At 44.5% G+C, this 14275-nt stretch overlaps 2 protein-coding genes across 5 annotated transcripts in view; both read left to right on the forward strand.

The window, feature by feature from the left end:
• The first annotated feature begins 608 nt into the window (after window positions 1–608).
• Window positions 609–6236, forward strand: stradb (STE20 related adaptor beta). The gene is given in 12 exon segments (XM_026301808.1): window positions 609–656; window positions 659–694; window positions 1262–1342; window positions 2463–2565; window positions 2706–2827; window positions 2897–3005; window positions 3105–3228; window positions 3318–3489; window positions 3715–3819; window positions 3904–4160; window positions 4280–4322; window positions 4591–6236. Coding segments are annotated over 12 exon segments (1332 nt in total). The 5' UTR covers window positions 609–638; the 3' UTR covers window positions 4753–6236.
• A 3074-nt stretch (window positions 6237–9310) lies between these two features.
• Window positions 9311–14275, forward strand: part of nbeal1 (neurobeachin-like 1) — a 33181-nt gene continuing 28216 nt past the window's right edge. For 3 of the 4 annotated variants that reach the window (XM_026301772.1, XM_026301773.1, XM_026301770.1), the window contains exons 1-2: window positions 9330–9606; window positions 9849–10166. In XM_026301772.1, the coding sequence (XP_026157557.1) occupies window positions 10116–10166 (51 nt within the window). In that variant the 5' untranslated portion in view covers window positions 9330–9606; window positions 9849–10115. Of the gene's footprint in view, window positions 9607–9848; window positions 10167–14275 lie in introns of all 4 variants that reach the window. The other variant, XM_026301771.1, reaches the window with a different exon arrangement.

Here is a 14275-nt window from a genome sequence, read left to right on the forward strand (position 1 = left end):
TCTTCATTGCAGGTCATTTCAGATAAATACCATCAAATAATTAGTCTTCACATTAATGCCACAGCCTCGCACATACATACAGTTAATAAGGACGCTTTTTAATCTAATTTAGCATGTCGGGATCTAAAAACCAACACGCCATGAGATAAAATAGCAGTTTGTGTTCCTGCTAATACACAGCTTTAAATGACGACATTAAGGGTCACTGAATAATGTTTGTGTCCTGTGATTAAACAAAGATGGCTGCAGTTAATTTAACCTTGGAGTGGAGTTGATCTGTGATATTACTGCGATACATGGACTGTAGTCAGGACAGTGGGTCTTATTGCACAGCTGTCAGCATCACTTCCATTTAGTACGTGAACAAATGATCGTCTGCATGAGAAAATGAGACTGCTCACTGGGGGTGTATGGTGCTATAACCGAACTTTTTTTCCCCATCTCCCTCGGTCAATTCCCCATCAGTTTCTCTAGCCCAGCTGATGCGGCCAGGTAAGCAGCAGGCAGGGGATGAATGGCTGAGGTTGGATGGATGCTGGCTGCTTTCCATCTAGTCTAGTGGGGGGGGGGATCCTTCGTGTGTCTGCGCTTCGTCCTCCTGTCTCCCTCCATCGCGGTCTCCTGCAGCCTGCGAGCGGATGAACACCAAAGCCTGTGATTTTACCGCCGCCAAAAGGACTCCATGTCTTTCTTGGTAAGAATATCACGCTGCATGGATTTTACCTGTATGTATAGGCACGAACCAGTGGGCTCATATTTCCTCTGGTGGGATACAGTGCAGTCAGTCTATATTTGATAAATACAAATATACCATTATTCTTTAGAGATCACCTGTTAAAGCAGGTGATCAGTGTAGAAGTAACAGCTTTTTTTCTTTCTTCTTATACACATAATATGACCTTACACAGATTGGAAACTATCAGATATTAACATGCACTCCTTACATCTAATGGCTGCATCTGATTATTTATGCAGCTCTTATCTTGCTCTGTTGGGACACATCAGACAGTCATCTGCCTCTTTGTTGCCTATTATCATCACTCTAATTCTCTCACCACTCACCACTTCCAATAAAATGGCCTGTGAGTGCCTTCACAGACCATATTTCCCGACGCTTGCTTCTCTGCCTCATCTCTGACCCTCCCACCCTCCCTTGGGTAGTGTATCACCAGCTGCCCTCCACTCCCGAGCTCTGTGTTTCCTCTCCACTCCTCTTTGCCCTGCAGGGCATGTCTCACCTGTGCTCCTCCCCCTTCACCAGGACTGTTCCTGCATCTCCCACACTCAGGTCCAGCCCATGGACATAGAGGAGCGCTATGAGGACACCAGCCACCAGTTCCTGGTCAGTAGCCAAGACACTGTCAGCATGAAGACAGGCGTCACGCTGATGCTCTTCCATCATATCACCATTATCCATTTATCATGTCTCTGGAGCTGTTTAATCCCTAACTTCAAGTTGCTGAAGACAGTGATGGTTGGAATAACATTGCAGCTGTTAAAACAGTCAGTAATGTTTAAAAGGGTGCTCTAGCAATTTAGTACTGCACATCCATAAAGTTTTAGAATTCATAACAAACAGATTAAAACCAGAATAGTCAAAAACTTTTAAGTCTTCAATAATGGGAAGGCTTCAGAAACACTGCATACTACAATTCCCATAATTCAGTTATTTTTTCATCAGTCCCTTTATGCCTGGTGAATTTCCATGTGTCACATTTCCAGAGTTTTTGTTATGAATTTGGCATCACAAACCAAAGTCAACATAACTCTCATGGCCTCCTTTTCAAGGTTGGCTGTCCAATGATAATCTTCTCCAACTACAATGACTGATAATGTATTGCTAATGGGTAAGGTCATGTCCTGATGATAAGTGAGAGCCAAATTCCCCCAACCCCCTCCCTTGGCCACATCATTTGCTCTGCTCGCTGTCACGGTGCCACCCCTTGGTCACCATCGTCCCCTCACACGTTACCTCACAGCAGCGGTGCCTTAACACATCTGCACATTTTACCTCGTTTGTGGCAGGAGATGTCTGTGGGCAAGATTTTTACAGTGCCACAGCATAGATGATTAGGTTGTAGCCCATATGCTTTATGTGGTTGTTGTTAACATGGGTAACTACACAGTTAACTGTCTCAGGTAGAGTTTATTTTGTTCCAAATCAAATGTCTGTCCTGCTTTTTGTTTTGAAACGTAATTCATTTCCACCCCACTTGCTTCAGCTGACATTGGTCCAAACCTGCGACAAGCGTATTTAGTAGGTTTCTGGTACTTTGCGTGTTGATGTGTTGCCTCTGCATTAAACATTTCTGTTGTATGTCTCCTGTCATTGATTTGATTACATGTCTGTATTTTGAAAATGTGTTACTGAATTACTTAGTTTTCTACTCCCTTATATTTGAGGTCCTTTAATTGGATAAACTATGTTCATGGGGTGTGTGTATGTGTGTGCGTCTCTGTAGAGTTGTGATGGTTCTGAATACACTCTGCAAGGGCCAGCAGGTGGTGATGACATCACAGGGCTGTCAGCCAATCCTGCCCACTACCAGCTACTGTCTGAGCTGGGTGAGAACACCACAACATACGGTCGAATCAGACCATTACAGCAGTCAAGGACACTGCATGGAGTTGATGTTGCACCTATTTTCCCTCCTTAATCTTCTCAAAACAGTAAGGTGACTTCAAGTCGACTGACTGTGTTACAGGAAGGGGCTTCAATAACCTGAGCCAGGTGAGCATGGCACGGCACGTCCCCACCGGCCAGCTGGTGGCTGTCAAACAGACCAACCTGGACGATTGCACTGAGGAGGAGCTGCTGCAGCTCATGGTGAGCTCTCTACAATTAAAGGATGTTGTAGCTGAGCACATGTGGTTCTAAAAGCATTTGTTTCCCCAGAACGAGGTTTTGCTGTCCAGGCTTTTTCGTCACCCTAACCTGCTGACCTCTCGCCTGGTCTTTAGCTCCTGCTGCCAGCTGTGGGTCCTCATGCCACTCATGGCCTACGGTCAGCTGCTACCACAGCTTGCTTTGTTTTGTTTTTAATATCCTGCTGCTTTTCCTTGAGAATTACCTGCGTATCTTCTTCCCTCTCGTCTTTCCTCAGGCTCTGCAGACACCTTACTGAGGACATATTTCCCCGATGGAATGAGTGAATCCCTGATAGCGTACCTGCTGTACGGTGTGCTGAAAGCATTGGAGTACCTACACCGGATGGGCTACGTTCACCGGTTAGTGGGAATAGATGAAAAGATATGAATACATAGAGGGTTTTGTATTTTAACGCCTTTCTTGTTCCCACTCATTCCTCTGCTGTCAGCGGGGTGAAGGCGAGTCATATCCTGCTGTCAGCGGAGGGGCACGTCTACCTCTCAGGACTCCACAGTGTTTACAGTATGATGCGTGAGGGGAAGAGGATGAGGGTGGTGTTCGACATGCCCCATCACAGCCCAGCCTTGCTGCCCTGGCTCAGCCCTGAACTACTGCGCCAGGTCAGGACTGCATAGATAAAGTCTGATACCTTTCTGTTCCTCACTGTATATTTATGCAAACAGCAAAAGCTGAGTATTAGCTGGGGAGGCGTGGGATTTCCAAAGTGACTTCAGCTTATAAAAATGTCAATGCATATTTCAGAAAGCAATGCTGCTGCAATGTTTTCTTCCCACTTATTCTAATGATCTCTGTGTCTCCTGTCCCCATGGTGCTGTCCTCATTAGGACCTGCATGGTTATGGAGTAAAGTCAGATATCTACAGCTTAGGTATTGTGGCATGTGAGCTGGTAAGTGGCAGGGTGCCTTTCCAGGACATGCCACCCACTCAGGTAATGAAAATGGACTTACTTAACTTTAAAAGGGCTATTTCACCCAAACTACAGTATGTCCACTGTTCGAATCCCCCTGTTCAGATGTTGCTCCAGAAGCTGCGTGGCTCCCACTGCTGCCTACTGGATGTGGCTCCTTTCCCACTGGGTGAGCTGGGGGGGCTGAAGGTGTCTCGGTCTGGGGTGGATTCTGGTATTGGTGAGAGCGTGGCTACTGGAAGCCTGACACACAGCGCCACTGCTCCTCCCACCGACCGACCTCAGAGCCCGGGACCCAAAAACCACTCGGCGACCCTGCACAACCTGGTCCAGCTGTGTCTGCAGCAGCAGCCAGAACGCAGGTCTTTACATTAAAGGAAGAGTCAGCTTTATTTGTCTGTTGGTCAGATATGATTGCATTCACATACAGTAAAAACACCATAACAAGAATCAGTGAGTGCTCTGTTTTTCTCTTCTATAGACCATCAGCATCTACACTGTTGACCCATGCCTTCTTCAAGCAGGTGGGTTTGCAAATCTGGAAAAAAATATAATCTTACAGAGAAAAGCTTAGTTATTGTAATAAAGGAAACTCTGCACACATCATTTAATGTGTAAAGAAATTTCAGTGCTTTCAGTGTTTAGATTACAATTAAATATTATTAAAATAAAATATGTACTTGTCCGACTTTAGTTCTCGACAGGATACAGTTAATGACTGGATGACTGTCAGCCTCAGCTATACTTTAAGGTCAGGCTGTGTCTGAGAACAGTTGTATTGTTCTGTGACAGGTGAAGAGACACACCAGAGACTCCTTCCTCAGCCTCATGTACCCAGCAGTGCCCCTCACCAGCCCAGGGGACCCTCCAATATCCTGCCCCCCCGCCCCATCCTGCCACGGTCCGTCATCGCCAAGTGCCGACCCTCCTGAAGCCGTATGGGACTTCTCCTAAACCCCCCACCCTCCTCCCCACTCTGTCCTCAAATCTCCAAATCCCGACTAGAAAGCCAAACACAAGACAATCGAAGCAAAGCAATGAGGCCAAATTCTACTGTGCTTTTATTTTTTATTATTAACCCGACTCTCTGAGCCTTTTTTAAATAGTTTTATAGCTGTTTTTATATGTTTGTCTGATGCATATGGTCAGATTTTTGAGGTTTCAGCTGGCATCATGAACAGTGAGTACGCTAAATGTGGGTTAATGACCGTGAAAGTGCTAGATTGAAGAAGCTTCTCTGGTTAATAGTGGACTATCACATGATAACATATTCACCAACTGATTATACTTATGCAACTATGAATTAAAGGAAAAGTCCACCTGGAAATACTTAAAAACAGCTATTTGTGCTGAACAGTTTATGTCTAGGCATTCTTGTTGTTTCCATGGTGTTATTTTCATATTTCCATGGATCATAGTCATTTTTTGTTTGACTATTTTACTTGTCGTCAAACATAGACGCCCTTGTTATCTGAAGCTAAAATAAATACGTAAATACACAAAAACATTCAATCTTAAAAGGTACTGATAAAATAAGACACTATATAAGAGTGGAGTTTTCCTCACAAGTGCTATACTGTATTCTTACTGTGAATAGTGAATACTGAGGTACATACAAGGAGATTTACACAATATATGTGCATATATACTTATCTGTATTAAGGAACAAGGAGGTGTGAGCTGTAATTTGAGTACACATGCTTCAAGTCAGAACTCTAACCTATCTGAACAAACACAAACACATATTTTTAGATTCAATTCAATTCCGTGTTTTCTGTTTAACATTTCCCGTTAACAAGAGCAGCGGTTCCTAAACAGTAGGATTAAGTCCCAAACTGACATGTACGCAGTATTTAGTATATTGAAATTATAATTGTACACACTATGTTAACTTTAGACTTTATTGCCTTGGATATTTGATTTTCCCCACAAGTTCCCAAGTTGCTATGTCCCCAGTGTTTGGAAAACTGGCCCAAATCAAATATGTAAATATGTTTTTGCTGTATGTTTGAACATATATGCAGACACTGTTCATGTATAGTCTTTTAAACATATTTCCACATATTTGCCTGTGAGTAAATAGGACAAGCCAGAGACTGGGACTCAGAAAAACAGCACACAAGCAAAAGTGTTTATCTATGTTTCATGTAGGAGTTAGAAACCATCAGTAGGAACAGTGGGTGAAACCCTTCCCTGCCCTGATCATCAGTGATGCGCCTAAAAAGCGGAATGTTTCTGCTGTGCTGTGTGACCACTTATCCAACAATGCCTTTGTTTTAATGAAACCTGGTCATCTGTCTGTAACTGTGATTAAATGTACTGTGTATGGAAACTGTGGTTTACGGTACATATCAAACATGGTAGCTGTATGAGCCTTATATATATTCACATGTATTATAAATAATGTATATGTACATATAAATTTGACTTCTAAACTTCCTGTTAGCCTTAATAGATGCTTTTTAAAGTTTGGGATACCTGAAACAAATGCAATGCTTGGAAGCAGAAGATATGCTGCTGTTTTTAACTGTTTTTTATTTTGTTGTTTGTATACATCATCATCTGTGAATGGCTTCATTGTGATCTGCTGCTGATGCAGGAGGAGAGCAGCGTCCTCAGTATCCTGGCCACAGACAAGAACATCCTGATGACGGCAGGGCACGTCTGGCTGCTTGATGGCAGGGCTGTTGATCCCTGCTCCACTGATGTGTTAGCCTCACAGGCTGGAGCAACTTTTCTGCTCCTCTTGTTAAAAAACCTTTTATCTATCTTCACATGGCTACTGGTTTCTCTCATTGGCTTCTGCAGCTGTGCTTTTAACGTTTGGACAACAGCTTCCTCAAAAACCCCTTCAGAGGACACCATGGCTGCCTGCAGCAGCTTTGCAGACCCAAACTTTTGACAGAGTTGTTCAAAGACGTGGATATGGATGTTTTCGGCAGTCTGTGGGAGAGTGGAACTTAATTCCTCCACACCCCTCTCTGTCAGACGTGCCCACATCCCATAAAAGTCCACGTCTAATACAGATGTCCTCGTGGAGACAGCGACATGCTCCACCAGCTTCCAAAGAAAGCGGGTGACAAAGGTCTTAACTCTTAGATCTTGCTGTAGCTGCTCCTCTGTAAAGCTGACAGGGCTCTCTGACCACTGACAGGATGACAGGACTGAAGTCTGGCTGCTTGAGAAATAGCTGAACGTTTCAGTGTAGTCCTCAAAACTTGTCACCTCGTCTGGATGTGAACATTCTGGGAAATCACTGTCCAGGTTGACTGGGTTAGCAGTTGACTCAAACAGGGCCATCCTGCACCTCCTCAGTATGTTGGTGACATGGTGAACCATCTCCTTGATATGAGATGCACGACTTTGTAACTCAGCAGTAGACTCCTGTAGCTGCTTCAAACAGAGCGGTCCACTGATTAGAGCCAGTGAGCAGTTCACCCTCTTCTTCACCTCTGCTGCGAACAGCTCCACCAATTTGTCGGAGTCGTGGGACTTCTCCTGGACAGCTCGCACTGCTGCACCAAAGCAGAGGTGAAAGGAATTTCCTAGGCTGGCTTGGATATCTTCCTCTGTCACTCTGTAATAATTTCTGCCTCTTAAAAACACAGTCACATATTAGTCAGCTGATAAGTCAACACTGGTACCTGATGACTGACACCAGAATCAGATGGAAAATATTGTAATATACAGTATTGATCAATTTTGGACTCTAATAATCTTGAGTTTACAGGAAGCCATGTCCAGTATGGCCATTTGAGAAGAAGGTGCAGGTGAATGAAAGTGTTCGGCCGTGAAAGTGTTTGATTTACATTGTGGTTGAAGTGTTGGTGGAGCTGCTGGAACCACCCCTGGCAATCTGTCTGTGCAGCCTCGTAAGAACCTGAGGTGCCACAACTTCCAGGATCAAGACGCTGATCACTTCTACAATCTCTTGACACATTGTGGAAAGCAGAGTGATCACGTCCCCGTCAGTGTGTCCAGCAGTCAACCTCCTCCACTGCCTGAAAGAAACATTTTAACCCATGTGTGTGTAAACACGTGTGTGTGTGTGTGGGTTTTGTCATCGAGTCTGCTGCTGGCTTGCCTAATTAACTTCTTACTCATCTGTGATATGTTGTAGAAATGTGATAACCACTGGTTCAAAGATCTGGGATGTGAGCAGAGGCATGTCCAAATCACTGCACCACAGGTCTTCTGGTTCACCTGATGAACTCTGGAAAGAAAAACAAGCAGATTTTAGCTTCTCATTGGGATGTGCCTGTAAAAAAAATAAATAAAACTACATGTTTATGTGACAGCACTGTTGACAGTTGTGACTGTGGGTGCTCTGCATAAATCACAAACTCTCTGAAAAATTAAAACTATCAATACCTGATCCAACATAACTCTCCACACATAATATTTCATGCAGTCTTCATTGAGCATTTACAAATATTCAATTAAGTAAGTAAACTGATAGAAGATAAAAGATGAAAACTTTCTCCCAGCCCCACTTGTGTATGTCTGTGTGTGTGTGTGTGTGTGTGTGTGTGTGTGTGTGTGTGTGTGTGTGACTGAAGGCTAGATGTTCTTACCTCCATGTTGAACGATTTATGCATTTGAGGACAATATGATATTTTCTCCATGTGCGTTATTCCTCTGTGGTTTTCTCAGTGGAGGTCTGTGTAGATCTGTGGCTCTAGAACAGAATTCACCAGAAAGAACCAGAACATCACAGTTACAAGTGGGCATCTACACACACGTTTGTATAGTTATCTTTGTGAGGACATTATGCCTTAGCCTAACCTTGACTATCTCAACTCAGTGTTTCATACACCCCAGCCTTTACCCTAATACTCTCACATGTAGTTATTCTGTGCATTGATCAATGGGGCTTTATGGCTGCAGTGATGAGGTAGTTCTGCAGTTTGTCCACTAGGTGGAACAACAACATCAAGACTGCGATCAAAACCCAGCCATTAGCAACCACGTACGTCCACATCGACAACGTAAAGAGGAAAAATTGTCGCAAACACAACGACTATTGTGGGAAAAAAATAAAAGCAAATATTTCAGTGCTGTTTTTATAAATAGGTTACAAACTCAACTCGTAAACTACATTAAAACTGTATTTATGAGTATAATTGCTTGGACGGTAATATTTTGAAGCAGTTCCTGCTGTGTATTAATGTTCAGTCTTTTTTATTAGTTGCATGAAAAGTGTTTTTCCTGCTGCAATATTTGCAGACACCTTCATATTTCACTGTTAATACAGGGTCATTTCCGTTTTGTCAAACCAATGACACCCTGTAGTTAATCTTTTGCACCGATTTGTTTTTTCAATTTTGAGACAACTACTGGGTGGTTTAATAATGGATCTTTGAAAACACAGTATGTTTATTCAGACTTTAGTTTTGACTTTTGGATGAGCTGAGACAAAAACAATATTTTATGTGATGGTTAGACCCGAGGTGTTGTTTTTAATCATGCTTGTGCAGAGTGGTTGTATTATTTTGAAAATAGTCGAGCCGTCCGGAAGTGGCTGTCGGTGGTCCTCTCGGTGTCGTCGTTGGCAACGGGACTCTGGAAGCGGCCTCAGTGACAGTCGGTCTTTTCGGTACACAGGTGAGCGGTCTCCCGGGTCTCGGTGGTCGTGATCCGTGTCCCCAGGTTTTCTCAGGTGTGTTCTCCCTGAGCGAGGCTTCGATAGCCGGGCTGGCTGCTGAGGACGACGCGTTTCTGTCACACGAGTGGGAGGAGGAGGAAAGGGAGGCTAAAAAACGCAAATGGGATTTTTTTTGACAGCTCCTCTTTAAGCGGCTCGGTCAGGTAAGGCCCTGTACAGCTGTCACAGCACGGCCAGGTCGAGTTGTAGTTTATGTTCGCCGCCCCGAGCGGAGCAGAAAGCTGACGTTACGTCTGATGATGTGCGTTTGGCCGAGGAGCTCAAAGTGCACAGGGAGACGTGTTTGTTGCCGCTGCTTCGCCGTTTTGTTTTGGCGTTTGGCGCTTTTGTTTTGAAAATATCTGCTTCTATATCGTGTATTTGTCTGTTTTGTTGTCATTGATAGCGTAAACACTGCCGGGAATACCCCCAAGAAGAGCCGAAGAAGTGGAAGTACAGGCCCAGCTGCACCAGGTCCACTCCCGGACTGACTACACAACCCTCCCGTGCCATGGAATAATTTTTTGGGGGGGGGACTTTCAGCCAGAACTCGTCAACCATCGCCCCTTTTCGGGTGTTGAGCATTGGGAGCCGAGCTGACTGAAAACCATGAAACAGCCAGGGAAGTGACCTCTGCGGACAGTAGAGCCTGAGGGACCCCCTCACTGGCACCATGGCATCCAACGAGAGACTGTACGAGGTCTGGATGCTGTACTGCACTAAGGTAGGGTGCTCCTGTGCGCGCACACACACACACACACACACACACACAACACTGGCTGACTTGTCTGGGAAATGTCATGGGATGAAGTCATGGACAGTGTGATGGCATTTCCTCCCTGGGCAAATAAATGGTTCTCTCTTGTGTTACATATCTGCAGTGACAGACCATGATCAGTACTATTTATATTTTTAAAGCCTGTTCTGAAAGTCCACCGGAGTCACTTTGTGCCATTGTTTTGTTGGAGTGTTTAGTATCTTTTCATGGCACATGTCGCACTTTTCAGGCTGCAGAACAACCCAGACCAATGAAAGTAGTTGCAGACCCTGAAGGATCTAATGGTGGGAGGACATTAGCCTTATAAATGAGTAAAAAGCTATTACAGGTATTATAGTGAGGCTGGTACCTCCATCGTAGTACTAACTAATATCTCATATTTGTGTTTAAAGATTAATACCATTTTCATCAGACATAGGGATTCTATGTGGCCCCATAAAGGTGTAAAATACATTTCTTGTGGTGTTACAGTCTCATAACGTGGTGGGCACCACTGCAGTGAAGAGCGTATGTGCTGCTTTGTTTTTCCAAAGCAAGGGAATGAATGACATGCTCGTAGAGACAGCAGTCCTGCTGCTGGCTACATTTAACTCGCTCAGCAATAAAGCATGCGCACATCCTGGTGTCCAATCAAAATGGCCTGCCCGAGCCGTTCCTCACGTGAGTCTGGCTGCAAACACACACACACACTCTTACTTCCACAGTAATCCCTCACAAGCACACACACTGTGCACAGCCCGCTCAGAAGTATTTACATTGTGAGAGCAAAGCTGCTTTCATTAAGTTTAGGATACGACATCAAATAATCCCCAACCTTAGAAGTAAAGCACATACTGACACTCATGGAATATCTAACCCGAGTGCTGTGGGTGTTTGGACATCATAACAGAGGAATCCAGACGTACTACTGCTCGCACACACTTGTCACAGTCACTTGTGAAAATGCCACCAATTGCTGCAAGAAAACACACTGCATTTGTTCTAGCAGGAATGTGTATTTGCACTGACTGAGCATTAAACTGCAAGGAAGGATCATTTCATTCCCTCCTGGCTGTGATCCAGGAGCAATATTTCTCTCTGCGGGAAGCAAAAGAGACGCTGGGAGAGAAGCGTTTCAATATTATATGTGTAGCAGCACGTCTCTCTCCCCGAGCAGCTGAAATGTCAGGTAGGGCCAGTGGTGTGTCTGTACGCTATATATGTATGTGAGGGTTGCCAGGATATGTCGGCTGTAAGGAGAACCCGCAGTCACGTGACCTAAATCAGATGAGGAATGTTTCTGTGTGAGACCCCATGTGTCCCACAGAAGGGTTAATTGTCCCTCCGCTCCCCAGCCTGTTGTTGCCTCAACCCAGCACAATGATTGTCTTATGTCAGGAAATGTTACTAGTTTGGATTAGATAAATATGTATTTGATAGATGGTACATTCTTATAGCAGAATGGTCTACCTTGGCCTGTAAAACATAATTCAGAATAAAAACAATGAAAGACAATGTCATTCAGTTTAAATGACTTAGAAACGGTCATGTTCTTGTGCAGTGTCTCAGTTTAATGATAGACAACAGCAGAGACATCACTGTGTCCAGGACGAGTCTGTCAGATGACAGTGGACAATGTGAGCAGCCCCAGGCCTCAGCGGCAGGACCTGCTAGTCCTGTTCTGTCAGCTGGACATCAGCTGTGTAACCTCTTATCTCTGTATGTCTTTATCATTCACATGACTGTCACTCAGCTCCTGGTGTGTAAATAGGTGGAGGCAGGGCACAAAATTAGGGGCTTGGAATTTTGGCTTTGTGATATTTTTTTCTGACAGCGTTTCAAGCCAGAAGTGGCAGCTGTTGTCATCGATGATGACGTCATTGTTGGGTGAGCAGCTGTGGCACCGACTCTGAAATACAAGAATACTAAGTGTTATTTTAAGTTTTCTAAACTGGTTGTGGTTCCCAAACACACGTGTAAATAGGGAAGTTTTCTATTACATCTGGCAATGTTTTATATTTTATCACTGTTTTGTAAACCCTGTGAATGTGTTAGTGTGCCCACTCAGACCTAAGCCCCTTCATTCCCAGTCAGTGTCACAGATGGGTCTTGACAAGTGGAGGAATAGGTTATATCAGACTTGGATCAGTAAGAAGAATACAGCATATCTCCGTACTCATCTTTTGGTGTTTACTGAACATTATTTGTATGTAAGGTCTTCACAAACATGTTTCTGTGACCAGAGGGCAGAACAGTCCAAAGACAGTATCTGTAACTGGAAGTACCTGCTTGCTTCAAGCAAATATATTCAGTGTATACAACAGCCCCAGGCCGTTCATTATGGTGCATGAGCTGAATGTAAACAGAAAGGTAGCCTGTTTCAACAGCCACTACACCAGACAGCCATCGTAAACATAAACTCTTTCTGAGGAGGTTAAGTTTAGGTGGACTTCAGTCATTTTTTGTAAACGCAGCTGTGAAGTGGGTCTAGGTTTTCAGTTTTATCAGTGAGGACGTCCATCTCTTAAATGTATTTGTGGACATTTTTAGGGATTATACAGCTTTGAGAGAATGACGCATCAATAATGTACCACTATCTGATTTGCATACTAGACTCTAATCTCATGTGTTATGTCTAAAGCAGCAATTTGAAAAACTATAATAAGAATCTGCAGTAGTTCGAGGCTGACTCCAGCTCAGTTTTCAGAGTTGTAGAGGGGTGAGAGGTCGCAGGCGACGGCTAACACCATTACATAACCAGCGATCCTCTTAGCTGCCTGTCATTGGTTCGTCCCCGAGCTGATGGCGCTGCCTGTTGCTGCTGCTGTACAGTGGCAGGAACACGACGAAGCCCTGCCTCTGCTCTTTCACCAGTTTTTTACTCAGAAGGATTTGTCAAAGAAATTGGAGGGTTTAGCAGGTTTCTGAGTAATGGCAGTTAGCCACTTAAAGCCCTTTTAATTCCTAACCATAGGGAATATGCCTCAGCAGCCTGGGGCTTCATTTCACTGTTCAATGGCTGTAAAATTGAGTCCGGTAACTTCACTCTAAAGGAGAAACCCTCACTTCTCTGTAATTGTCCGCATGGCAGGATGTTCTGGTTACGAGTCACAGGATTGTCATTGTTTCTGAAGTCACCCCACCTTACCATGCCCAGGGAGTGGCTTTCGGTTGGTTTGGAGAAATGACAGTAATTTGCATAAACCCCTGCACTTATAAGAGTCATGTATTAGTGAGAGAACTGAAGGGGGAGAGAGATGAGGAGGGGAGTAAAGCTGAATGGTCGAGCTGGAAACCAGGGAGGAGAAAATGCCACGCTTTCACATATTTGCTCAACTAGATTACTCAGGTCCTTCTCAGGCTTTGCTGCTTGTTGGTTTGCTACAGTCTAATCTCTGTTGTCGCACACACATATACACATATGTGCTTGTGCACCACACCGCACACCCGTTTACATATCAGGCTCTGGTTCCTGTACTGGTATGCAGAATTAGTTCCCTCAGGCCAGCTTTTGGTCTCACTGCTGCTCTTTTCGTTCTGTTTCCCTCTTGTCTCGTTTTCTTCTGTCTCTGCAATAACACTGATGTCACTGACTTTGTGGATCAGCCGTGCCTTGTGTGGTCTTAACCCCTCCCACCAGCCTCTATAAATACAGCCCTGGCAGTGACGTCATGTCCAGAGGTGTTGTCACTGCAGGAACAGAATGACCACAGCCCTCTATCAAGCCTGCAGGGAGGGGACCTTTAAACATTGTGGTTTCAGTGAGTCCGTGCCACTTCCACCAAACCAGGTCACCCACAACCACCCAAACTAAGCAAACAGCCCCAGAACAACTGGCCAACCACGCCTGTCTGGAGGGGCGGAGCCTTCCTGAGCAGCAGCCTGTGCAGCGGCTCTGCATAAGAGGTCAATCATCTAATTTACTCACTATTGGATGCATCCGTTAAATTGGCTGTTCATGCAACCGCGGTTGTGAGTGCTGGGTTGCCACAGAGAATAATGACATGCTTAGCCTGAGGGTTGTTAATGTGTTCATCTGAATGGTTTTATTAGAGTAGTGATTCTTGTTTTTATTG

This window comes from Mastacembelus armatus, chromosome 2 (assembly GCF_900324485.2).
Source record: "Mastacembelus armatus chromosome 2, fMasArm1.2, whole genome shotgun sequence".
In the NCBI taxonomy this organism is placed as follows: domain Eukaryota; kingdom Metazoa; phylum Chordata; class Actinopteri; order Synbranchiformes; family Mastacembelidae; genus Mastacembelus; species Mastacembelus armatus.